Source organism: Monosiga brevicollis, genomic scaffold (genome assembly GCF_000002865.3).
Source record: "Monosiga brevicollis MX1 MONBRscaffold_15 genomic scaffold, whole genome shotgun sequence".
Taxonomy (NCBI): domain Eukaryota; class Choanoflagellata; order Craspedida; family Salpingoecidae; genus Monosiga; species Monosiga brevicollis.
The window spans coordinates 392406-417828 of record NW_001865052.1 but is presented as its reverse complement, the minus strand read 5'-3'; the positions used below and the strand labels follow the sequence as shown (position 1 = coordinate 417828).

The window sequence follows — 25423 nt, the reverse complement described above, 5'->3', positions numbered from 1 at the left end:
GAGAGAGAGAGAGAGAGAGAGACAAGAGAGAGAAAAGAGAGAGAGAGAGAGAGAGAGAAAAGAGAGAGAGAGAGAGAGAGAGAGAGAGAGAGAAAAGAGAGAGAGAGAGAGAGAGAGAGAGAGAGAGAGAGAGAGAGGGGATTTCTTGTTGTCACAAGCAGTTTTTTTTCGCGCTTTTTGACATCATTTGGATGCGGCTGCTTGGGCGATTGAAACCGATGGCATGACGCTACCTCGGAGCATGATGCGTCGGCCGGTGCCATTGTGCTGGCACCGCGCTCAGCGGTGGGTTAGTGAATGGGTGGATCCATCGTGGCCTGAAAGCATCCGACTCATCAACAACTTTCTCACTTGTGAGGAACGTACGTATCGTCTCGCCTTCAATTCAATTCCGTAGTTGACCAACGGTATATCACTCGTATTCTTGGCTGCAGAGGTGGCTGTTCGACAGGAGCTGGCAAGCTGGCCCACGCAGTCCGTCCGGGCTCCAGGGGGACAGCCAGAGTGAGCGTGTTGCTCGGGCGAGACGGGTGCAAAGCCCCCGTCAACCCTCACAAGCGATCATGTGTTTTGGTCGTACCATGGCAGGATGACCCGCTACTATGTGGGTCGTGAAAAAGCCAACTTCATGCGCCGTTCACTGATGTCGGCAGCACCCACCGTATGGCAGCACATGCTTCGGGCCCACACCCAGAATTTTGTACCAACCGAGCCCAATACGGCCCAACTCAACCGGTGTGTGCAGCGGACACGCGGGCGAGCCAAATACCCTGAAGCACATGGACAGCCTGTGGCCACACCATCTCACCGCAGAGTCTTTTGCTCCATTTTGAGCTCATGTGTAGCTACGCACTCCATGCCGGCATTCATTTTCACGTGGACGCGCGTAGCATCGGCCGCTACATTGCCACCCTGAGTCTTGGAGCACCAGCTGTCCTCGAGCTACGGCTGGCCGATACGGCCCTGTCAGATGATTTACAAAACCCCAGTACGCCATCTATGCCATCCACCTTGCCTTGCAAAAGCCACTGGGCCTGTTTTGTTTTCCTTTTTCCTTTGGGTTTCTCACTTGCTAACCCTGTCACCCTGCCACCCTGTCGTGGTTGAAGGCACACCCACAACGCTCAAGATTGAGCTGCAACCGGGCTCGCTCTTGATTCTGCAACAGGCTGCTCGCTATGAATGGCAGCACGGCATAGAACCCACTTTCCCGCAACCTTTTGATGCTACCACCGCCGCCGCCACGTACGCGTCCGTGCAACCAGCCACCGTCGTCGTTGTTGTATGGCCTCCTCACTTACCCTTTGCCGACGCAGGTATCGGATTTCAGATCCTCTTGATTCCCACCGAGACTCGTTCGTCTTCTGGGACTCTAGTCCGGACCCCGATGCCCCCCCACCAAAACATACGGCCCGCAACAGCGGCCGTCTACGCTTCTTTTCATGACTCTTAATCGAATGTTATCATTGACCATTGCCGAATCCCCTTTCGTTTCATCAGCATGCCCTCCCTGTGGCGCTACGTGCACCGTCTCCTCCCAACCCCACTCACGGGCCAGGCACCCTTCACCGAGCTGCGCTTCAGCGGCATCCAGCAATGGTTCTCCATCGACCCCTCGCCTCATCCCCTAACGAACGGACGTCGTAGCCAAGCGTCTCCCAAGTCTCTGCCAAGCTTGCCTGTTGGACATTGCAGACCCCTGCTTTTGCATCATGTCCTTTCTGTCGGTGCGCGAAAGACAAAAAGGAAAAACGCAGATAATGTCGCTATAATTGGGGTTTATGCCTCGGATCGCTTTGAACTACCTTTGATATCCTTGAACTTTATGAAGCAAAAAGAGCCAATATTGCAGTCTGACATTTATTTTTAGGAATCAGGTGAGCTTTCAGTGTGTGTGGTACGTGTGTGACACATGTCTGCGACTTGAGGCTGCTCGACGAGAGGGCGCAAAGGGCAGCCCATGCATTGTCCACCAGGGTAATAGATCACCGAAGGCACCTCCCCGCCCGCCTTGGATGATACCGCACCTGCTGCGCGCGCCGTACTCAGACCCATGCACACACACACACACACACATACACACGGACATGCAGACACGGATCCACGGACACACAGACACATTTCTTGACGCATGTCCCCCCCTTAAGCGGCCTGCCCAGAGAGGGTGCTGTTGTGTGCGCTTGGCGGGATCAGGTTTTCTCCCTCCCTCCCTCTCTCTCTCTCTCTTTTACGTGTTTCAAACCAGTACGGTATTGCGTCAGCTCCGGCGTCGTGCTCATCTTTTCCCTGCTGTGTACGCGGGTCGTCAGCTCGCAGCTGGATCCAATTTTTTTTTCTCGCTCCGCGCATGCCTTTGACCGCAACATCCCCCAGATCCGGGTTGTTCGGGCGGGCAGCACTGTCCGTTCATTTGCATCGGTGTCAACAGCACCATGTCAATGATGGAGCACTTTCAATCCCTGTGCTCGGTAGGTCTTGATGCCTTGTCCCTCGTTCAAGCGTCTGTATCTTTGCGCCTGCTCACACTGCTTTCTTCTGATCAACTTAGTCGATGCTGGGCTGGTGGCCCCTGAGCAAGCCTGCCATCGGCGTGCCTTCGACTGACTTGACCTTTTATGGCATGCCCTCCCCTGTCGGATTGTCGCTCGGCCTCGGTGCCGTCGCTGTGGGCCAGGTACGCACCCGATGATCGGCCAAGTCCGATTGCCTACAGGCCTCAACTTTCTTGCCATGCTCCATCTCATCAACTCAATGAATAGCTCTTGACTCTGGCCTATTTTTACGTGCGCCGCGAGGTTTACGACGGTGCTGGACGTACCATTCAAAAAGCCGACCGTGAACGCTATGACTTCTGGGAAGGTCAGCCCATGGCGCTTGCACCTCGGCGCTTGCCACACATCTCATTTGCGCTTGCCTCTTGTGCTCACACATTGCATTTCGCCCACAGGTGTATCGACACACTTGGCGCAGCCCGAGGGCTTCATTTTGCTTGGCGGTTACCTCAGCATTGTACGGCATGGGTACTACTCGGGCTGGACATGAATCTTGTGGGCACACCACTCATCTGGCGATGATGTTTGGACCTTTGTAGTATTGGCTGGCCAATCTGATGCCGAGCAGTTACTACTCATTTGAAGGCGGCGTGAATTGGACTCACGTAGCTCTGCAGCTTATCATTCAGGTTTGCTTTCGACTGGCATTGATGCTTGCTTTCGACTAGTGCAGGGCGGGTGTAAAACACCAGGTCTTTTCAAATCTGATGTGTTTGGGCGAGACTCACGCATCTTGTCTGTCAACTAATAGGATGGCATTCAAGCTTTGATGCACTACGGCGAGCATGCGGTGTCCCCTGCCTTTTATCGCATCAGCCACAAGCCCCATCACCGGTACAAGAATGTGCTTTGTCTAAAGATCTGGTCAGGTCGTCGCACGCGTGACCATCTTGGAAGTGGTTTCACAATGTGTACTCGTCCCTGTTTTTTTTTTTTTTTTTTTTTTTTTTTTTTTTGGTCTAGGTGGCTCAACCCCAGGCTCTTTGACGCCTTTAACGGCTCCATGTGGGACACCATCTGCATGATTCTGATTCCCCTCTTCTTGACCTCACAAGTTATTCACTGCAATGTTTGGTATGTGACCCCCAAACCCAAAGCATAGATGTGCGAGCCATTACCACCTTGCCCTGCTTGGGTCTCATGCTTATCATTGGGTCGCTCGCTCACCTGCAGGTCTTACATGGTCTTTGGCACCATTTATGCAAACTACCTGACCTTGATCCATTCCGAATATGCCAACCCCTGGGATCGGTCGGTGTTTTTATTGCACGCACGCCAAGTCCATGACGATTGTCGACCCAGTTTATTTCTACTCGACTTGTCTCCTTTTTAACTTATATGTCCTTCGTGGTGCATTTTTAGCTACGTGCGTTGGTTTGGCATTGGCACAGCCGCCGATCATCACGTGCATCATCGTTTGTTCAAGTTCAACTACGGCCATCTGTTTTTATGGTGAGTTGAGCTATGTTTCATGTCTGACTTTCGAGGCCTGAGTCTTGATGCCAGCTCTTGACTCGCAATTGTCTCATGCCGTTTTGGGCCGTGCTGTTCAGGTGGGACTGGATGCTGGGCACCTACCGCCACCCTGACAAGGTGCACCAGTTCAACAGCGGCGTGTAGTGTCTTGTGTTATAGCCTGCGCGTGTTGGCTTGAAGCAGGACCAAGCCCGCATCGTGCGTCGTGTGTGTAAGTGTTTTCCCTGACCGGGATTCTCAGTCATGATTCCAATCGCAGCCTTTTGGCTCTCTAAGCAACCTCCATCCCCGTTGGATTCCAAATCAATTGAAATTTGGACTCTTTTTGGTTGATACCATATCGGCACTGCAAAACCCCAGAACCAAAAGGCTTCGAACAGCGAGCACCTGCCTGCGACACGCGGAGACAAATTCAAAAGCGGAGATGGCAGCGGAGGCGCAAACGGCAACGAAACCACTGGAATCGGAGCCAATACCAAGCCCGAGCCTCCGGAGCAAAAGCCGGAGCCAGTCACAAGCTAAAATCACACACACAACACAACACAACACAACACAACACAACACAACACAACACAACACAACACAACACAACACACATGTGCTCAAAGTGTCCCAAAACTGAAATCAAAAACTTTGCGCAATATTCGACCACACACACACACACACACACACACACACACACACACACACACACACACACACACACACACACACACACACACACACACACACACACACACACACACACACACACACACACACACACACACACACACACACACACACACACACACACACACACACGAGTTTCATTTTCCAACCACACGACGAGCATCATCAACGCGAGGGGTCCAGCACGACGTGTCGACGGGTGTGAGGCAAGCATGAGTATGATCAGCATCATGGGCAAGTCGGCATCTTGGATGGTTCTGGCCATGGGCTTGCTCATGAGTGTACAGATGGTGAGTCGGCGGAGGGGAGCGATTGATTGTCTAAGGCTTTCTTTTTGATCGACTTGTCTCAAGCCGTGCACGAATTGGTATGCGGATGATCTTTTCATTGCGACGGACAGGTGTATGCCGACTGGAGCATGACACAGCCCATGCCATTGGGTCGGAGTGATATGACCGCGACTCTCTACCAAGATCGCGTTTACATCATGGGCGGCTGCACGGGCAAGCAGGTGATGTGCCGGTCCGCCAGTCTCGCACGTGTCACCAGGCCATGGACTCGTGTATCTGGCTCACATGTCGACCAATTTTTGTGCAGGTGTATTTTCAAGATGGCTCCTATGCTGGTTATGGTTGTGCTTCCCTAGCCGAAGAGGACTTTGTTTGGGACTATGAAAATCAAAGCTATAGCGTCAGTTGGATCAATTGGGGTGCCAATCGGATGGCGACAGACTTGAGCGCTAATTTTTTTTTTGCTGTTTGCTTTTTGCTTTGTAGCTGCTGCCCAGCCAGCCACCATATCGGCGTTATCGTCACACAGCCCAGTTGATTGATGGCAGTCTGATGCTCATTGGTGGTCGCACGCTGGACGATGTCATCACCGCTGATGTGCACGTCTACACGTTTGCCAACGAGGTGAGGTCGCCCCTGGCTAAAGCGCTCAGGGTCTGATTCCACACCTGGCTTTGGCTTTGGCTGACTCTGGCGGGGTCTTCTCTAGGCCTGGAGTACATTGAGCACACCGGGCCCAGCATTGTCCGACCTAACCAGTTTCATCCTCCACGATAGCCTCTACGTACTCGGCGGCTACTCTCACGGTCTGGCTCGGATTACTGGGCCAGCATCTTTTGGAAATCCTGCACAACTGATTCTTGATCATCTGTTTTGACATGCTCAGACTACACTGCACAGTCCACCCTGTACCTGTACAATGAGTATAGCGAAGGCTTTGTGACTCAACCCAGCGTGGCCTTGCCTGTGCAGCGAGGGTGAGTCGTTTTTGTGTCAGCTTTGATGTACCAGACATGGTCGCAATGTGAAACTTTTTCTGCCCCCCTCTGCCTACATTCATTTTGAACTTGGCCTTTCGGCGTGGCATAGGGATTTATCTGCTGTGGTTTGGAATAACAATGTCTATGTGGCTGGTGGCTTCAGTCACGAGAATGGGTTTGTCAAGGCCTATGAGGTGCGCTGTTTGCTCTCGCCGCTGGTTTTCGACTACACTGTCACATGGCGTTATTCGCGCCATTTGCTTTGCTGAGCACAACGCGTGACTCGCACATGCTGCCGCTCGACCTCTGTAGAACGTGTATCGATTCGATGGTGTCAAGTGGACCGAAATTGCCAGCCTCAACTTGGGCCGGGGTGACAAGGCCATGGTTGTGCTTGGTGATATTCTCTACGTCATTGGTGGTGAATCTGGAGGGGGCAAGGTCGAAACAGCTGTGGAGGTGCGCATGCTGTTGCTATTCTCGGGGTTGGCATCAAGGTGAACAGTATAATGTAAATTACCACAAGCATCTTCTGCTCATGGCTTGTGCACACCATCGACGGTGGCTTGTCCATGCTTAGGCCTACAACAGTGCCGCTGATACTTGGACCTTGGATGCTGAGCTGACCGTCGCGGCCGTGCGCTACCGGTACGTCCTTGTTTGCCTCCACAGTCACATGAGGCCTTTGGGGCTTGATTTATTTCATTATTTTTTTGCTGGCCCAAGCGACACGCGTACCTGATCGACTGCTCCCTGTGCTCGATCAAACAATCAGTTTTGCAGCAACGACAACGCCCCTTGGCGTGTGCGTGTTTGGTGGTACGCAACACGACCATGGACCCTCTTGTCCCCTGATCACGGGGGTGCACGGGACGATGCACGCACGCTGCGTCGCCATTTTCTGATTGTTGGCGAAATGCCAGGCCAGTCGTTTCAAATGAGCTCACGTGGCATCGGCATTGTGGAATTTGTAGGCCAGGGTGAGGTTCTGGGGGGCATAAATCAGAACTACTCTTTTTTCCCCGTCCACTCGTCCGTGGAGATCTTCAAGGAGAGCCAGGCGGGTCGCAGTCATCATCTCTCTTCTGGCGAGCTGGGTCTTGTCATTGTTTGTTGTTTCATCATCTTGGCCATTATTGTGGCCCTTGCATTCTATTGCAAGGTGAGTGTGGTTTCGCTTATACGACTGTCGGCCGCGCCCGGCCACACGCCTTTAAGCCTCAGTTTTCAAGTTAACCTTGCGCTCTTTTTTGACTCGTAAATCTTAGTCTCCTCGCTCCAAGACATCGACATCGTTTGATAACCCGCTGTCACTGGTGGACCAAAACACCGTGACGGACTCGGAGACGCTGCATGCGGTATAGGTTTTCCAACCCTTTCCTTAGCTAGCTCTACTGGTCCATGTTGCCTCGATAGAAACCGTCTTCGTTTTTTTTTTATATGCTGTTGTCCTTGTACTTCTTCTGATTGTGTCCGTAAATGCCGTCTACTCTTGATGCATCTCGAGTTGAAACTGAGACATGCACTGTAGCTTTTTGTCTTCCCATCTGCTGAGCCTTTTCTTTGAACGCGTGTGCGCTGGATGAGCATTCTTCAGCCACAAGTCGAGTCAAATGTCGATTCGCCCTTGGCGAAAAAGAGAAAAAAAATACTTGGCCTCAGTCGACTGGGCAGCGTCGGCAAGTCGTAGGAGAGAATTGAGGTGTGATACGAGTAACAGGGAGGAGAAGGATAGAAGACAGGAGTCAGAACAAACAGGCACTCGGTTGTTCTACATGGTGGCAAGGCCCAGCTTTGCCAGTCTTAGGGTGAGGGAGCGATCGAACGAACAGAAAACATGGTAGCAGGTCCTTGTTCCGAACAGAGAGTAAAGGTGGACCAAGAAACAAGAGCAAACAGAAACATTCAAGCCCACCGCACGCAGCAGCAAAAACAGCAGAGTCTCGCTCAACGAGAGGCCAATGCAAGGCGGTGGGCGGGGTGAGAAAAACACTAGCGTGCCGCAACAACAGCTCAACGCTCAAAGGCGTGAGAAAGGAAAAAAAAAAATAAGTCAAAAAAGAACAACAAGCTTGACAGCACCAAGCGAAATACACCAAACGGAACATCACATCAAGTCTGGTCCATCTGCGCCTGGCCATGGGCTAGAAGGCAAGTGCTTCATTGGTCTTGCTGGTTTTCAAGAGCCCGCTTCTTTTCGCGAACCCGTCGGGCGTGTTCCTCCTTCTCGCGTAACCGCTCACGTAGCTGCTTGAAGTGCTGCTCACGGTTCTCTTCGGCCCGGTCCTCGGCTTCGACAACCTTATTCTCTAGGTCACGGTTTTTACGATCTTCGGCCACACCGGTCGCCTTGGATGTTTCGGCGGCCATTTTGGCCTTGATCCGGTTCTCGTACTCGGCTTTGCGCTTTTCTGCCGCCTCAAGCTTCTTTTGAAGCTGATCCAGGGTCATATCCTGCTTGCGGCGCTTGGAGGAGTGATGCAACTGTTCCAAACGGCGCGGCACTCGTGCTTGGTTGCCATCGTCCCACTGAATTTCAAAAGCCGAGCCGCCGCGGGAGCTGGGCCTTTGCATGATGGATGGAGCGCTGCGGGTGCTGGTGGCCGACATCATGCGAAGTGAATCGTCATCACCGTCGTCACCATCCGACTTCTTAACACCCGAACCCGCAACTTCCAAGTCAATGTCGGTGTTATTTCCTTGTGCTGCTACGGCCTCGGCTCCTGGCGTGTCTTCCGTCAGCATGCCATCATTTTTACTGTCGTTGTTATTGTTGTTGCTGCCATTCGTAGTCGGCTTGGGAACCTCTTCCGGATTTTGAGACGCTGCGACTTGGACGGTCGTAGGTGCAGCTGTGTTGTCAATCCAAGAGAGCGTGTGTGAGGCACACGGGGAGCCAGCAAAGGCAAGCTTGCAACCCAGAAAAAAAAAGAAAAAAAAAAAAGGAAAAAAGAAAAAAAAAGAGGTGAAGGGGAACCCGTTTAAACGCACCATCCGGGGCCTTGCCCGGTGCCACTTTGACTTCAGCAGCTTTGCTACCTCCGCAACCCATGGTGCTGTCTTGCAGGTAAATTGAATTCGGGTGATCACTGCTCATGCCCAACGAAGAGACAGAGAAGCGGGGGCACTGTGGCATGAGCTCGAGCAGCAGCAAAGGGCAGTCGATCCATCCCTCCCCAAACAAGAAGACATGCTCAAGGGGGAGGCAGGTGACACGGATACACACACCTGAATGAAGCAGAAGAACAGAGGGGCAGCCTCCAAGCACACGGGTCTACAGGTCAAGGCGGCAAAACTGGAAAATAAATCAAAACCTGGCAAAGTCAAAATCTCAGAGAGAGAGGCAGAGAGAGAGAGAGAGAGACAGAGAGAGAGACAGAGAGAGAGACAGAGAGAGAGACAGAGAGAGACAGAGAGAGACAGAGAGAGACAGAGAGAGACAGAGACAGAGAGAGAGAGAGCTTGAGAGAGAGAGAGAGAGCTTGAGAGAGAGGAGAGAGAGCGTTTGAGAGAGATGTGCACTTGAACATCGCTCTTGTTGTTTTTCTTTTGTTTAGTTGCTGTTGTTGTTGTTGATGGTGAGGGACAGCTGTGGTAACCAGGACAGGCGCGGGGTTGCTAAGTTGGAAGACTAAGAACATGTGTTTTCAACAAAATTTAAAGTGAATTGGTTATGGTCAATGCATTCGTTAGCTGCGTATTCGGGTGCGACTCGCGCACGGCGCGATCTTCGGTCTTTGCTGGGAGGACGGGTAAGCTAGAGGGGGTGCGTGGAAGAGGTCGAGGCGCAGTCAGTGGGCGCTATGGGCCTCGTCGCGCAGGAGCTTGAGGACGTCGGCGCGGGATATGGTCTCACGACCAAACGCATAGCGGACGGGTTCAATGACCTCGCGAGCGCGTGCTAGATTGAAGAGACGGAGGGCTGGGAGGCGGTCACGGCACATCTGCGAGCTGACACGCATCTTGAGATGAAAGTGCTTGGAGTGGGCCTTGCGGCTACCACCGCCACCAACGCCACCACCGCGGGCAAAGCGCTCCGTCTCTTCCCGTTCCACCAGCCCGGTGTAGTGATAGGATTCTCCAGAGATGCCAAAACGTGTACGAAACTCGTTCAAGGCGGCCTCCAGCGCATCCACTTGGCTGGCATCGAGCGAGACCAGTTTGCCTTGATCCACATGCAGTGCGGTGATGGTGATAAATGGCTCCAGCTTGTCCGGCAGGAAAAAACAGAAAAATACCTCATTGGCCTGCACATGGTGCAGCAACGTCACGTAGTCACGACGCAGGCGAATGTTCAGAAAGTTTTTGCGCTGATTGCGCACCACGGCCACCTCCATGATGTGGCGCAGGATGGCTTCAACGCGCTCAAGCCGCTCATAAGCCTCGTGCTGAATAGAATGGATCACCGCGCGATCCAAGGGATAAGCGGTGCTCGCATACTCCTCCCGCAGTTTGATGTCCTCGGTGCAGTAAGCCATGGTGTCAAGGCTCCTTTGTCACAAGCAACGACGTCCGCCTTCCCAGCGTCCCATGCATGTACTTTGCGGAAGGAACCTTGGCCTTTCCACCGATCAGCCCTGGCATTGCCCGTTGACTCAGGTCGATCAAGCGACAAGAATCCGAATTTTAAAAACAAAAAAAAATTCACATGTCAGTAAAATTCACCGTAAAATAACATTACTCTCTCTACTTTAAAACCTGATGCTCACTCACGAGTCTGCGCGAGTCTCTCAGTCTCGGATAAGACTGCTACTGTACGTATTCTACGTGATGAAAATGGAAGAGTCGTCACCACATAAAGTTCATCTGCTTCTTCAAAAAGTCCAAGGGTTGTATATCATTGAACACCTTACAGATGTCATTATACTGCATCTTCTTTAAAAAGACCTTCACTAACCAAATGCATTTTTCTTCCAGTCAACTCGGTGAGTTACACACGACACGTCGCTCAGTCAAAAACAAAAAAAAAAAAAAACGGCAGCGGCACGCCGTGACCGGAGAGGGGCGACGGTGTAGCGCGGGGGACGATCAAGTGGCAGCAGGGCTTTACAAACGAATGGGTGGGAAAGGGTCTGGCTTCTGGCGCGATGTCCATGAGCCGTTTTTTTGGAATATCGGGCTGACTGGAGCCTTGCTCCTTGTGCTACTGCTACTGCGACTGCTGCTGCTGCTGCTGCTTGTTGGCTGGCACTGCCGTGACTGAATCAGTGACTCTTCTCATCTCTTCTCACTGTGGTGATTTGCTGTGCATATCTAGGAAAGGAAGAGGTTGTTTGTCTTGAAAAGCAAGCCACCGTTTTTCAAGGGGCACACGCTTTTGGCTTCACCACTGACCATGGCTCCAGTGAGCACGGAGGCCATGCTGGGTCGGCTCCTGCTCGCAGCGCTGCTGGCAGCAAGTCTGGTAGCTGCTGTTGATCGGTGCGACATGCGTTGACACATGTGGCGCGAGCATTCGCCTAGTTCTGTCGTGTCAGCTGATGCATGTCCCTGTGTGCCTTTTTGCTCTGACAAACCGTAGGAACAACTTTAAGACATGCGAGCAGAGCGCATTCTGCCGCCGTCATCGTGACATGCCCGTAGGTCCCAGACCCCACTTTTCCCTCGACATGCTTCCTGACTTGAGCACCAGTGGTCCCCTCTCGCACCAGTGGTCCTCTCTCGCACTTGTGGTCCTGTCTCGGTGCTGACTACCCCACTCGTGCGACTTGTGTGTGTAGGAGGGCGCGTCAAAATATACTGTGCGCTCGAACATTGAGGTATGGTCTCTAAAAGCTCACTTTGTTCTCAAACGTTGAAAAGAACGTGCTTGTATTCCGTGCCACAGGTTGTGCTTTGCTCACCCAATCGTCACGGCTCTTCATGCAGACCTCAGATACTGGCATCACCTTTACCATCCTAAACACTGAGACCAACGTGGAGCTGGCAGCCTCCTTCGAGGCCTTTGAAGGTGCCACCGGTCGACTCCGGATCCGGGAAAAGGCGCCAATCCGCGCACGCTATGAAGTGCAGGACGTTGTGAATCCCCACCTCGTGCATGTGTCCTCGACCATTGGGCAACAGGTTTGGCCAGTCGAAGCGTTCACTTCATGTCTCGTTCCTCGCACTCGCTTCGGTCCGGTCTAACCTTGGAACCGGCCCTTTGTATTCTTGGTGGTGTGCTCAGACAGAAGATGGTTTCGTGGTTAACTTTGGCGAATGTGCCATGGCCGTCACTTACCAGCCTTTCCGCATTGACTTTTTGCGCAAAGAGGTCGGTCCAACAGCACCCATGTTAGCCGCCCCTCGTCCTGCCGCATTGCTTGCCGCTCATATCAAGCCCCTCGTGTCGATCCATCGCCCATGATGATGGCAGGCGGTTGTGATCAGCCTCAACAGCCGTGGGCTGTTCAATTTTGAGCACTATCGCGAAAGGCAGGAGGGCGATGAAGAGGGCATGTGGGAAGAAGACTTCAAGACCCACAAGGACACCAAGCCTTACGGCCCCTCGTCCCGTGCGTTGCTCAGTTATTTTGCACCCAGGCTTTTGTGCCCACGTCCGAGCTACGATACCGCAACTCACGAGCTTCTGCTTGAATTTGAATTGGTTGCTCCGTTTTGTTCGTTGGTTTGCAACAACAGTGGCTATCGATGTCTCATTCCCAGGCGTGGCCAACGTGTACGGCATTCCCGAGCATGCCGATGACCTGTCGCTCAAGCCCACTCGGTAAGTTGGCTAGATTCTCGTTTCAAAAGTAATATCATTCAACTCGTGGTGGTCCATTCCCGTTGCTGAACCACGCGGTACACTGGTCGAAACTGTCCTGCTTTAGGGGCTCTGGCGCCGATCGCCAGCCCTACCGCCTTTACAACTTGGACGTGTTCGAGTACGAACTCGAAGAAAGCATGGCGTTATATGGCAGGTGTGTTTTCCGCAATGCAGCCGAGCCACTGGTATCGATCGCCAGCGTCCCCTCTTACAGATTGCCACGCGTAGCATTCCCTACATGGTCGGTCACAAGGCTGGGCAGACGAGTGGGTTTCTCTTTCTGAACCCTTCGGAGATGTGGGTTGATGTCAAAAAGACTGAGACCTCGGCTGTCAACGCCTTTGCCAACCGTGTCAAGTCCATGTTCACGGGCTCCAGCAATGAGGAAGTGCCCCAAACGGATTCTCACTGGATTGCTGAGAGTGGCATCATGGACTTTTTTGTCTTTTTGGGCCCCAGCCCCAAGGAGGTGTTCCACCAATACGCCACAGTCACGGGTAAGTCGATGTGTCATCTTTCTGAAGGACGTTCCGGGGCGCATGCGCGTGCTTGTGTACCAGTGACGGTCTTGATGGCTACGACCTAGGCTTTTCGCCGTTGCCCCCGCTCTTCAGCCTGGCATACCACCAGTGCCGCTGGAACTACAACGATCAGGAGGTGAGATAACACACGTGCTGACAAGTCCCTCCCTCTGCGTCTCTGGGTGCATGCGGCTTGCCAGCTTGTAACTCACCACCCCCGCCGGACCTACCAGGATGTGCGCTTTGTCACCACCCAGATGGATGAGCATGACATTCCTTTTGATGTCATCTGGCTGGACATTGAGCACACGGACGGCAAGCGCTACATGACCTGGGATCAGGCCAAGTTCCCGGAGCCAGAGGCCATGCAAAAATTTGTTGCCTCTACAGGACGTCGCATGGTCAATATCGTGGATCCTCACATCAAGCGAGCAGGGTCAGTGCCCTCCCAAATGTACCCTATCGCCATACCTTCCCCCACCCCGCTACTTGCGTGACACTGATCGTCTCGAGGATGTCAACAGGGGATACCACCTGCACGAAAACGCCCAAAAGCTGGACTACTACATCAAGGACCGTGATAACAAGGCCTATGATGGCTGGTGCTGGCCCGGTCCGTGCTGCGCATACCACATGCGTTTCACCAACGATTCACCATGCGCGCGTCAAGTCCTCGACTCGACCCGCTTTCACCGTGCTGTCTATCCTGGGCCAACCCTGACACGTCCTTTAGGTTCTTCTTCTTGGCTGGACTTTTTGAATCCTGAGATCCGCTCGTGGTGGGCTGACATGATCAACCCTGAGCATTACAAGGGCACGACTCTGGACATGTACTTCTGGAACGACATGAATGGTATAGCAACTGTTGTGGCTGGCCGTTCGTTAGCTTTGTTTTCGTCTCATCGAAAGCATCTTCCCCTCGGCCTCTGTACGATGTGGTAGAACCGTCGGTCTTTAACGGACCTGAGGTGACCATGCACAAGGATGCAAAACACTTTGGCGGCTGGGAACATCGCGATGTGCACAACATCTACGGCATGTGGCAGCAGGCTTCCACGGCCGAGGGCATCAAGCGCCGCTCCGGTGGCTCAGAACGTCCCTTTGTGCTGTCGCGCGCATTCTTCGCTGGTAGCCAGCGTTATGGCGCCATTTGGACTGGAGACAACACGGCTGGCTGGGATCACTTGGCCGCTAGTCTGCCAATGGTCATGAGCATTGGCGTGGCCGGCCTTCCCTTTGCGGGTGCCGACATGGGTGGCTTCTTTGGCAACCCCGATGCAGAGCTGCTCGTTCGCTGGTACCAAGCGGGAGCCCACCAACCCTTCATGCGCGCACATGCCCACATTGACACCAAGCGCCGCGAGCCCTACCTCCTCGAAGAAGCGGAGCGGTAAGCTTTCTTTAACATTGGCGACTGGAGTGGCTTTCGAGTAACCCGCCCTTTCCTTGCTACTGCGCATCTGTTCTCCAATGCTCTCCCGCTCTCACGTTTACACTCGCTCGTTTGTCTCGTACCGTTCTCACCGTATGAATGGGTTGTCGCTTTTACCGAAACACAGCGGCTTTGTACGTGACGCCGTTCGCAGCCGCTACCAGCTTCTGCCTTACGTCTACACCGAATTTTACTTGGCAGAGCAAACGGGGACGCCTGTGATGCGGTGCGTGCCGTTTGACGTTTAATGCAGAACAGTGTGTGACCACCATGCCTCGACGGGCCTGGATCTGGACAAGCCTCACTTTTATCCTCCAATTGTTCCCAGGCCGTTGTGGGTTGACTTTCCCGCCGACGACAAGGTGTTTGCCGAGCAGGAGGAGCATCTGTTGGGCTCCAGCATGCTGATTGCACCCGTGCTCGAGGCCGGACATACGACAAAACGGGTATACTTTCCGGCCAACAGCGTGTGGTATGACATGCAGACATGGGAGCGTTTTGCAGGCGGCCGGCAAGTCACGGTGATGGCCCCCTTGGACAAGATTCCCGTCTACCAGCGAGCCGGTAGCATCATTCCGAAGCGTATGCGTGTGCGCCGCAGCTCGCGACTCATGGCACACGATCCCTTTACGTTGTACATTGCCGTTGATCCGGCAACGCAATCGGCCAGCGGTCAATTGTACCTCGACGACACGCACACGTTTTCGTACACTGCCAGCAAGCAATTCTTGCTTCGTAACTTTGAGCTCCGTGGCCAAGGTCAAACCTACACTTTCTCCAGTCGGTGAGTAGCCCCTTCCTACACCGATGGGATTCGTGCATTTTACCCAGCTTATGGACAGCAACCATTTCGGGTCAAGACCTGCTGACGCATTCGCCTGTAACCGTGCTCTAGTGCTGCCCCGGAGTCGGGTTCATTTGAGACTCCCGCGTGGGTCGAGCGTCTTGTGATCGTGGGTCTTGAGAACGTGGCTACCATCAGCGAGGTACGCTGCCTCCGCAACCGCTGGGTTTTGGCGAGGGTCGGGATGAACAGCCGATGTGCATGGTGATTGTCTGTGCATCTGCTAGAAAAGAGTCGGGGGTTTTATGAACTCACATGCCTGTGTGGTCACTGACATAGGAGGGACGGAATGTCGAGTTTTCCAAGAAGGGTGCCACCTTGGTGGTGAAAAAGCCCTGGGTCAATTCTGTGGCTGATGACTTCACCCTCACCATCACCCTGGCATAGAGTAGATGTTTTGTCAACGTGGCTGTTGCCGTTTCTCTTGCCCCTGAATCAACATCGGTTTGAAAGTTGGTTTGTTGTGGAAAGCGAGAAAAAAATGGAAAAGCGTGTGTGCATGTCTTCAAGGCAGGTCAGCTCGATTGCCAACGCCAGTCGGGTTCAAAGTCGTTGTCCGACTGGCACAGAAGAAGAAGAGGGAGAGAGAAAAAAAAAAAGAACGGGAAAAGCAAAACAAAGAGAGGGCACAAGAAGAGAAAGCATATGGTAAAGCAGGGCTGCGTGATCGTTGTAGCCCGAAACACTTGACCGAGTGGGCAACAGGCAGGCAGTGCTTATGCGCGTTCCACAATCATGGCGTGACCCAGACCACCAGCGGCACAGGCGGCAACAAGACCGTACTTGCCGTCCTCGTGGTGCAGACGGTGAGCAGCAGTGGTCACAAGGCGAACGCCAGTGGCACCAAAGGGGTGGCCGATGGAGAGAGAACCACCCCAGTTGTTGAACTTGTTCATGTCCACCGAGCCAAGCTGCAATTGAGTTGAGCATTTGAGTTGTGAGTAGGGCGGAGAGGGACTCGCAGTGCGTAGAAAATGTGTCTAAAAGTGTGCAAGCACTCACCTTGCCCTTCAGGCCCATGTACTCCTGGCAAAACTTGTCCGACTCAATGGCATTGATGTTGGCCAGAACCTGACCAGCAAAGGCCTCGTGGAACTCAATGACGTCAATATCGGAAAGTTGAAGACCAGCGCGCTCCAGCACCTTCTTTGTGGCGTATGCAGGGCCAAGGAGCAGCTGTTCCTTGGGGTCCTGCGAAGAGGGCAGGGGAATGGGAAGCCGACACGAGTTAGTTCGGGATATCACTGAGAAAGTCGGCACGGCGCGTGGGCTACAACGTGCCTGGGCAACAAAGGTGAACGCATTCAGGTAGGCGAGGGGCTTGTAGCCGAGCTCCTTGGCCTTGGACTCGGTCATCAGAAGGCAGGCGCTAGCGCCATCGGTGAGGTAGGAGGCGTTAGCGGCCGTGATGGTACCGTGGGGCTTGACAAAGGCAGGCTTGAGGCCAGCCAGCTTTTCCTTGGTGCCCACGCGGACGCCGTTATCCTTGCTGACGAAGCCCTTGGCCTTGGGGCTGAAGATGGGCTCAATGTCCTTGAGAAGGCCGGCCTCAAAGGCGTCACGGGCTTGTGTGTGCGAGCGAAGGGCAAAATCGTCCTGCTCCTCACGGGTCACGCCAAAGCGAGCCGCCAAACGGTCCGCAGACTGGCCCATGGTCTCACCAGAAGAGAACTCGGCAATGGCCGGCGCCTAAGCAAACACGCATGAGGACTGGCGAGACAAGCGCCACCGTACGCATGCGCAATTGTGATGTGGTACAAGGGGGGATAGAACGGGTACAAGACGATGTATACCTCGGGAGCCAGGTCCTTGGCCTTGAGCTTGCTGAGGAGCTGCAAGTAACCCGCGGGAGACTTGACCTTGCGCGAGGCGAGCATGGCCTTACGAAGACCAGGGGAGAATCGAATGGGGACGTCGGACATGGTCTCAGCACCACCCGCAATGCAAATATCAGCGGCACCCGAGTTCAGAAGGCCAATGCAGGAGGCGATGGCCTGGTTGGCCGAGATACAGGCCATGGTGACGGTGTGGGCCGGCACGGTGTCGGGAAAGCCGGCTTCGAGCATGGACTCGCGGGCCACGTTGCTGGTGCGGACCTGGCCGTAAAATCGATGATTGTTTGTATCATGTGAGTGGGCCGAGTCAAGAAGATGATGCGTCCAACAACGCTTCCTGGATAGAAGCAGCCACAGGAATGGTTGCGGGGAATGTCGTGTACGGTTGCAGAGAATGGAAACCAACCTCCTGGATGACGGTACCCATGCAAATGTGGTCAACCTGGCTCTTGTCAATGCCAGTGCGCTTGACAAGAGACCTGGGGCAAGACGGACGCGGGCGAAGGTGCGATGCGATTGTGATGAGATGAACTGGGATTGTGCATCAAATGTGTGGAGGCAGAGAGACCAAGCCTGCGCTGGACGCGGGCGGGTGCCCAGGCACGTGCGTGGCAAGAACCAAGAAGCGACATGGACTACGCACTTGAGGGCTTCACGGGCAAGATCGTGGGAAAGCATGTCATTGTAGCTATGAATTTGGGCCAACAAAGCGCAGATGAGAGGTAGTCACGCCCGCTATTGTATAACGAAACACCGTCAAAGAGTCGAAGAAGCTCGAGAAGGCATTCTGAACAAGTCAACTCACTCAGTGCCGGACATCAAAAAGGGCGTGCGCACGCCCTCGACAAGGACGACACGGTTACCAGAGCCGGCCTTGTCTACATGGGCAAATTGCAAACAAGCGAGATGGTCATGCACCGAAATAAAGCAACCGCCCAAGCCAGGAACAAGGGCAGAGCAGGTGTAGCAGCCAGTCACAATGGGTTCGTCACTCAGGCAGAAAGACCGAGCGTCGAGCTGCACCACGTACTGGAGGCACGACGGCATCCCTGCTGGGCGGCGGCCACGTTGGCCAGACCTGCAAAAAAAAAAAGAGTAGAGATCCAAAAGAAGATGAGGGTCCCAGCATCATCATTTCGCCCGACCAAGCATCGGGCCGTGGCGCTGCCACTCGCACGGACGCGGCGCGCATGTGCTGGCACGCGTTTTACCTTGACGCAAAACAACACTCTGACGCAAAGCCATCTTGGACGATCCTGTTCAACTAAAGTGCTACATGCATTCAACAACAAGAGCGCCGTCAAGCATGCATGAATGAGCACACTGAACCAGGATCCCCGTGCCACTGCCACTGGCGCCATCAGGCTCTCGTACACACATTCAACGGAAGAAAAGAGAGAGAGGAGAAGGAGAAGGAGAAGGAGAAGGAGAAGGAGAAGGAGAGAGAGACAGAGACAGAGACAGAGACAGAGTTACAGAGTACAGAGAGAGAGAGAGAGAGAGAGAGAGAGAGACAGACAGAGAGAGAGACAGAGACAGAGAGAGACAGAGACAGAGACAGAGACAGAGCCACAAAGAGAGAGAGAGAGAGAGAGACAAGCTTACCACGAAAAAAATGCCAAAGGGGGAAAAGTGTAATTGAAGGTGAAAATGTTGGAGCTGAGGAGAGAATGACAGTTGGTAGCATAAGGGCATCAGACAACTTTTGGTGGGAATTGAATTGCGGTCTGCGCTCAGCGCATCGAGGGGGTGCAGAGGACGCCCTTCAAAACCACCTGCATTAGGATACAGACTCCCGTGCGTCATGTGCGGACGCGGGTGCGGAAGAAGGGGCGTCCACATCTACGACCACGACATTTGGAGAATTTTGATCATCATGGATCGAGTGTGCGTCCGTGTCCGTCTCACCCACAACCTGGATAACAAACCGGTCCTGAGACGGACTGGCTTGAGGCACCCCCAGCTTATCGCGAACCACATTAAACTTGCATAGGGGACAGGTGTAGTGGGCTTCCAACCACGGATCGATGCAGTCCTTGTGAAACAAATGCCTGCCAGGCAGAGCCATTAAAGCCAAGATCAAAGCCAACGCGATGATGAGTCAGCAGTGCATGTGTGTTCACGCACACACAATCGAGCCAGGGAGCACGCACTGGCAAGGAAGCTGGCGAATCATGACGCCGGGCTCGAGGTCATCTAAACAGACGGCACAAGCTGTCCCGTCTGCCTCACGATGACTTTCGTCTGCGTGGGCAGAAAAGACTTGCTTCTCATGCCCATACACATATTGGGGAATGGCGTCCAAAATGGCGGCCACACGCTCCTGAGCCACCCGCCAACACCAATGTCAGATGAGAGGGCCGCAAGAGCAGGGGCAACTGTGCAACAGCGAGCATACGCCTGAGCTCTATGTTTTGATACATGGACTTGCCTGGCTGATATCAGCTCCAGCGGCCTCGCGGAGTTGTTGAGCCCGGCGCGCCTGTAGTTGTTGCTCCTATTGCCAATTATGCAGTAGGCAACCCTTGAGGCATCGCCCTCACGAAAAAACAAACAAAAAAAAAAAAAAAGGCGAGCAACCAGGCGCTCAAAGAAAGAATAAAGAACGGCCCAGGGTGCCCGAACCCACCTGGATACGACGCCGGAGGAAATATCCGTGCATGTAGATGGAGATGGTTGTGATCATGATACCACACATCACCACGAAGATGGCCACTCGACCAAAGTAAGCGGCTTGACTTGTGGCGACCCCACCGTCATTGGATTCACTAGGTTTCACCTGTGACATTGCAACGTGGTGCATGAGTGACAAGTCGGGAAGCACGCACGGGCAAAGACGAGACCAGCCAGGAACAAGGACAGAGAGACGTACAATGAGCTGGATATCGCGGATGCTCGAGTCCCACAACAACTCATCAACTCGTGCGGCTGTTTCAGGATCCAGGTACACCACGGAAAGTGTGGGCGTGGTGTCAAAGTCAACGTCAACATTGCCAGCGTCGTCCACAAACCCAGCCACAATCAAGGCCGCAGCCTTGGCTCGCTCCGCCATCTCCACCTGATGCCAGCCGCGACATCACATGGCAAAGAACAAGGGCCATGAGTGTCAGGGTATTATGGAAAAGGAGTGCGCACGAGATAGGCAGTAAGCACGCATCCTTCGGAAGCCCAGTCTGTGGCAATGCGAGGGGTGCCTTGAGGTACTCACAAGCGTGTCCCCACTACACTGAGGAAGGCGCCGGGCGTACATGGCAGTCTCACTAGGAAGAGCATGCCGTGGGGTGCGGCATTGCTATCCATTTTTGCATATCAACGCGTGCGCGCGTGTGTGAGCGCATATTATGGGACAAAAGTAAGGGGCAGGGACACAAGGACACGACACAGGAGCCGTCTGGAGCCGGTTCTATTGGTACGCACCTCATTCTGATCAAAAGCAGCGTAGAGGTCCACAGCCAGAGCAACGGCCGGCACCTGGGGGCAGTAGACGGAGAGTGGCCAGTGCTCTCGCGTTTGTGTCCCACCCACATAAGTGATAACGAGATAGGTGTCCCCCACGGTGACCGTGTCATCAGCGACGCCTGACGCCGGCAGGAGCAGCAGGACTGCCCAAACAACCACCGACAGCCATGTGAACGCCATGGCAGCACCACGTCGTCCTCCCACCATCCGCACCAGTCAACACACCAGCCCTGCTCAAACCCAACCGACAGCAAAGACGGGTCTTGCTACACCACCAAGAGGAGCAAGCACAGCACGACACTCTCTCGTGAAAAATGTGTGTGTGTGTGTGTGTGTGTGTGTGTGTGTGTGTGTGTGTGTGTGTGTGTGTGTGTGTGTGTGTGTGTGTGTGTGTGTGTGTGTGTGTGTGTGTGTGTGTGTGTGTGTGTGTGTGTGTGTGTGTGTGTGTGTGTGTGTGTGTTACAGTCTCAAGAAGTCAGGCAGTTTGAGTGGTGCCATCAGAAGAGAGATCTCTTGGCTCCTGTCAAGACTGTAACGTCATGCCAAGGTTCGGTCATAGTCATCTGCGTGAGATCCGATGTGTAGAACAGGGTAAGTTCGGTGGGCGCGGCTCTCCTGGACAACGGGATGGAAATGGTTTGGCCATCTGCTTGGGGCGCCTTATGGAAACCCTTTGCTTGACGATAAGAAGCTTCCCTTATGCTGTGAGCTTAACACGCGCCCAAGTCTTTCCCCATTAGGGTTATTTGTAATTTATGCAGCCTGGATCATGAATGGATGCCGTGCACCGGTGTGTACGATGCAGCCTCTGTCACATCTCGATACCGTACGGGTTCAAGGCTTTGCGGGCTCCCGACGGCAGGTGCATGCAGCCGGCGGCAGCTGTTTTCTGGCCCCCGGTGTTACATGTGTGCCTTTCGTCATTCTGTCTGACATTTGCCTCGTCAGAGGTTCATTCATTCTGGACGCCGTCACTAATTATTGCTCTGATGAATTGGTCAACTAGAATGAGGTTGATGGAATCGCGTCAGGGATTCACGCCGTAGAATGGGCGCGGTTTCAAAGTACAACGAGCACTCATGACCGCGGGGTGGAGAAACGTTACGCAGGCAGGATCGGGTGATGACAACATGTACAACAAATATACCAGAAGATTCAACTAATCTCTAAAACAGTGCTGGAAGAGCAACGCACACAAGACACGAGGCACGGAGACACTCGGGGAGCCGACACAGGCAGGAGAAGACTCAAGCAAGGAAAGACAAAGCAGCTATAGGCGTGCCATAGAGCAGTCAAGCGGATAGGGACCAAGCTCTTGGCACATGAAGCAAACAGATGGCGGTCACGCACCGTCTGATCACGCGGGAAACACCGGGCAAAGCACAGCGGCGGCAACACAGTTGCAAGCCGTCGACGACAAGAGCCAAGACGAAGGACTCAACAAGCCCTCGAGTGGGGCAGTGATCAACGTGGCATCACGTGAGGGACCCGCTGCCGAACAACATTCAAAAGCAGATTGCGCTGCTCTGTCAAACGTTGCTTCTCAATCATCAAGGCTTTCTGCTCGGCTGCTAGCTCCATTAGACGCGACTTTTGCAGAGCCATTTGATGCTTTTCCGAGGCCTTGCGACGTCGTGCTGCATTCCGCGCAAGGACGCGCACGCGCTCCGCGCGCGCCGGAGCCAGGTTAGCAACTCGCCGCTTCTCGTTGGGGTCTAAGGATCGGCCTTCCTCAGCGGCCAGGCGTGCCTCTTCGTCTTCTTCGTCTGATGGCACTTCGGGAACGGGATCTTCCACCACATTCAAATCGTACTGAGATGAAGAGCCAACACCCCAATCATGAGAGGCCGGTGATGAGGAGCTACCCAAGCTTTCCGAGTCCATGCCCATGCCCATGGTAAACGCCAGCAGCGACGAGTGGTCCGCCGCTGATCCAGGGTTGAGCAAAGGATTGACGCCGGTACCAACACCATGCGCTGCCAACATGGTCTTGTGGAGCGAGGCTAGACTGGGGCTCGGGGCACTTAGCTCGCCTAGATGGGCTACATCCCCCATGGTAGGGAATGCACCGCCGCCATTCAACTGGGTAGGTGGGAGCCGCGGCATGCCAGGTCGCACCAAGTCTTCTGGGGGCTTTGGAAAAGCCGACTGCGCATCAACGTGGGAATGATGGAGCAAGGCAGGGTTGATCTGAAATTCACCGGGCGGTGGGGTGGCTGTGTTAGGATGAGCGCCGGTCGGGGCTGCGGAAGAGGTGGCGGCGTCTGATACGCTCACGGCGCGGTGGTGAAGCATGTGCGTGTGGGTCAGCGAGGTCGCCTGTGAGTTGCTGGAGGGCGTGGGACCCATATTTGAAGACGGCGTTTTCAAGTCTGAGGACATGCCCATGTAACCGAGCGTGTAGAGCGGCGCATGGGGTTCATCTGCGACGTATGCCCCGTCGCGGGACAGCATTTGATGCCCCAGCTGTTGTTGCTGCTGTTGCGGTTGGTTTGAACGTTGGGACGTCTGGGGACCCTGGGAGTGAGCCCAACTGGTTTTGATGGCCTGTTGCGCCTTGAGTTGCAAGACATCGTCCCCTGGCAAGGGATGCTGTAGTTGTTGGTTCAACTGGATCTGATGATGGTGTTGCTGCACTTGGTATTGCGCGTAGTGTTGTTGTTGTTGATGTTGTTGTTGATGTTGTTGTTGATGTTGTTGTTGCGGGCTGTGTTGTTGCTGTTGCTGTTGGCGCTGTAAATTGAGCTGGTGCTGGTGCTGCAGGAGGAGCTGTTGGTGCTGTAGTTGGAGTTGCATTTGCTGGGAGAGGTGAGGTTGCGCTCGGGCAGCGCGCAACTGCTCCAAGATTTGCTCCTCGTGTTGACGGCGGAGCTCCACGACCACGGTGCTTCGTGAGCCAGGACTAAGATCTTGAAGCATGGTGCTAGACACGGATTCGGGCGAAGACTTGGCAATCTCCACCAACCACCGCTGGACAAGATTTAATTGTTGTTCAAAGGGCAGGTTCAGGATGGCTTCGGGTTGTTGATTAAAATGCAGAGCCAGGTGCTTTTGCAGCTTGGCCAAGGAAATGAACGGACGCGTTGCGTCGTCTGTGCCGGCACTCACACCCGAGGCTAAGGGTGAAGTGGTTGTGGCCGTGGTCATCATGGCAGCTAGGGTGGGCCCTTGCGCGGAACCCATGGTTGTGGTTGTGGTTGTGGTCGAACGTGAGCTTGGGTGGTGCTGCGGCAACGGGTTGATATTGCCATTGTTCAGCAAGTCAAGGGAGAACCGGCTCATTTTCGGAGGCGGCAAGGCACCGAGGGGCGCCGAGACTGCTCCATCCACGCAAGCTACATCACCAAGCGGATTGAGGGCTGACCCGTTGAAATTTAGGTGGGTCATGCCGCCACGAGGTCCCGAGGCCGTTGTGTCAAGGCTCCAGTCGATGCTGCTGAGGCTGAGGCGGGGTGCCTGTTGTTGGTGGTGGTATTGAGGTTGATGCTGCTGTTGTTGTGGCTGGTGTTGTTGTGGCTGGTGTTGTTGCAACGCTTGGGTGGTCGAGGAAGAGGTGGGGTTTGGAAACTCGCGCGAGCCTGACCCCGGCGGGTGGGGCTGCTGGTGCGAATGTTGCTGTGGGTGATATAATTGAGACTGCAGGGGACCAGCCGTCGAGTAATTATTATCAGAAGGGGGCGTCCTTCCTGCCGGGGCTGTCGACGGGCCGGAGCCCGATGTTGAAGTTGCGCCATGGGAGGTAGTAGCTACTGGACTAGTGCGGGATCCCAAAGAGGAGGCTGAAGTCACAGCCAAGTTGATCGAGCCTGCGCTGACAGAAGAAGAGGCGGCCAGGGTCAGGGACGAGGAAGCGGTGGGCAGGGCTGCCTTGGCCAATTTTCGCTCTGTGGTGTAGGAAGCTGTCGGCAGGGGCGCGTCAAAGCCAGGGAAGTGACTCAGATCGATACCAAGCCCGAGACTGTTGCTGCCTGCTCCGGCAGTGCCAAAAATATTGCGAGAGGCTGCTTGTGAGCGCACAGTCGAAAAGTCGGCGCCCAAAAGCGCTTCCCATGGTTCGACGCCGGTTTGAGCCGGGAAGCGAGAATCGAGGCTCATGTTGGCACGCCTGCGGACATGGGTCGCGAAGGCGCGAGGTGGAGCAAAATTGGCTTCCAGGGAAGGCTCGACAGAAAGCGTCGGGGCAAGAGCCCTGGCGGGCTGGGCGGGGCGAAACGCCTATCAGCTGTTGATGGCGTTGGTAGGCCGTGAGTGGAAAGGTAAGAAGGGGGCCTTTAAATCCAAACTCGAATACACACGGCTTTTGAAACAAGAAGGCACCTAGAAACCAGCGGTAACACAAGTCATGCATAGGTATCAGCCGGACGTGTGATAGGGCAAAACAATGGTCGCGGGAGTGTTGACACAAACTCGAGGGATGTGAGTTGAAGAGACGGGTGGCACTTAAAGAAAAAAAAAAAAAAAAAAAAAAAAAAAAAAACAGGCATCAAGACGCAGATGAAGAAAGCTTGATAGGCAGGGTGCAGACTGAGCGTGTCCAGAGGATGTGTGGACTACGCAACGCAACGGACAGATGCACGCACGGGAAGGACAGCACCACCAAAGCACTGGTCTGCC

At 54.2% G+C, this 25423-nt stretch overlaps 7 protein-coding genes across 7 annotated transcripts in view; 2 read left to right on the top strand and 5 right to left on the bottom strand.

Moving 5' to 3' along the window:
• MONBRDRAFT_26657 (uncharacterized protein) overlaps window positions 1–263 on the bottom strand; it is a gene marked incomplete at both ends in the record, with an annotated part of 1275 nt that extends 1012 nt beyond the window's left edge. The window contains one exon of the mRNA XM_001747000.1: window positions 24–263. Within this exon, the coding sequence (XP_001747052.1) occupies window positions 24–263 (240 nt within the window). The remainder of the gene's footprint in view (window positions 1–23) is intronic.
• A 326-nt stretch (window positions 264–589) lies between these two features.
• Window positions 590–6875, top strand: MONBRDRAFT_33009 (uncharacterized protein; the record flags this gene model as incomplete). Its single annotated transcript, XM_001747125.1, has 25 exons — window positions 590–735; window positions 891–988; window positions 1110–1245; window positions 1501–1727; window positions 2194–2244; window positions 2374–2468; window positions 2549–2674; window positions 2760–2859; window positions 2948–3009; window positions 3092–3181; window positions 3304–3386; window positions 3516–3626; window positions 3726–3803; window positions 3915–4004; window positions 4106–4145; window positions 4389–4538; window positions 5101–5211; window positions 5298–5390; window positions 5477–5614; window positions 5700–5796; window positions 5877–5967; window positions 6080–6164; window positions 6283–6429; window positions 6551–6618; window positions 6746–6875. 25 exons carry the CDS (start codon window positions 590–592, stop codon window positions 6873–6875), a joined length of 2643 nt encoding a protein of 880 aa, XP_001747177.1.
• Window positions 6876–6990: 115 nt separating this feature from the next.
• Window positions 6991–10448, bottom strand: MONBRDRAFT_33008 (uncharacterized protein; the record flags this gene model as incomplete). Its single annotated transcript, XM_001746999.1, has 5 exons — window positions 6991–7132; window positions 7239–8822; window positions 8962–9059; window positions 9199–9588; window positions 9804–10448. 3 exons carry the CDS (start codon window positions 10446–10448, stop codon window positions 9057–9059), a joined length of 1038 nt encoding a protein of 345 aa, XP_001747051.1. The 3' UTR covers window positions 6991–7132; window positions 7239–8822; window positions 8962–9056.
• Window positions 10449–11305: 857 nt separating this feature from the next.
• On the top strand, window positions 11306–15902 carry MONBRDRAFT_33007 (uncharacterized protein; the record flags this gene model as incomplete). The annotated part of the gene is made up of 18 exons (XM_001747124.1): window positions 11306–11391; window positions 11492–11549; window positions 11691–11729; window positions 11839–12033; window positions 12137–12223; window positions 12326–12464; window positions 12592–12676; window positions 12783–12872; window positions 12893–13215; window positions 13305–13375; window positions 13473–13675; window positions 13764–13852; window positions 13973–14092; window positions 14182–14629; window positions 14799–14897; window positions 14925–15455; window positions 15567–15657; window positions 15795–15902. 18 exons carry the CDS (start codon window positions 11306–11308, stop codon window positions 15900–15902), a joined length of 2862 nt encoding a protein of 953 aa, XP_001747176.1.
• Window positions 15903–16231: 329 nt separating this feature from the next.
• MONBRDRAFT_26653 (uncharacterized protein) lies at window positions 16232–17533 on the bottom strand (the record flags this gene model as incomplete). The annotated part of the gene is made up of 4 exons (XM_001746998.1): window positions 16232–16426; window positions 16518–16706; window positions 16806–17204; window positions 17309–17533. The coding sequence occupies 4 exons, from the start codon at window positions 17531–17533 to the stop codon at window positions 16232–16234; spliced, it is 1008 nt and encodes a 335-aa protein (XP_001747050.1).
• Window positions 17534–17756: 223 nt separating this feature from the next.
• On the bottom strand, window positions 17757–20989 carry MONBRDRAFT_26652 (uncharacterized protein; the record flags this gene model as incomplete). Its single annotated transcript, XM_001746997.1, has 13 exons — window positions 17757–17829; window positions 17994–18038; window positions 18156–18228; window positions 18381–18428; window positions 18827–18950; window positions 19165–19192; window positions 19279–19401; window positions 19504–19673; window positions 19772–19888; window positions 19980–20129; window positions 20223–20408; window positions 20559–20642; window positions 20768–20989. Coding segments are annotated over 13 exons (1443 nt in total), but the record flags the coding sequence as incomplete, so codon positions are not given.
• An 800-nt stretch (window positions 20990–21789) lies between these two features.
• MONBRDRAFT_37636 (uncharacterized protein) lies at window positions 21790–24904 on the bottom strand (the record flags this gene model as incomplete). The annotated part of the gene is made up of 1 exon (XM_001746996.1): window positions 21790–24904. The coding sequence occupies one exon, from the start codon at window positions 24902–24904 to the stop codon at window positions 22274–22276; it is 2631 nt and encodes an 876-aa protein (XP_001747048.1). The 3' UTR covers window positions 21790–22273.
• Window positions 24905–25423: the final 519 nt, after the last annotated feature.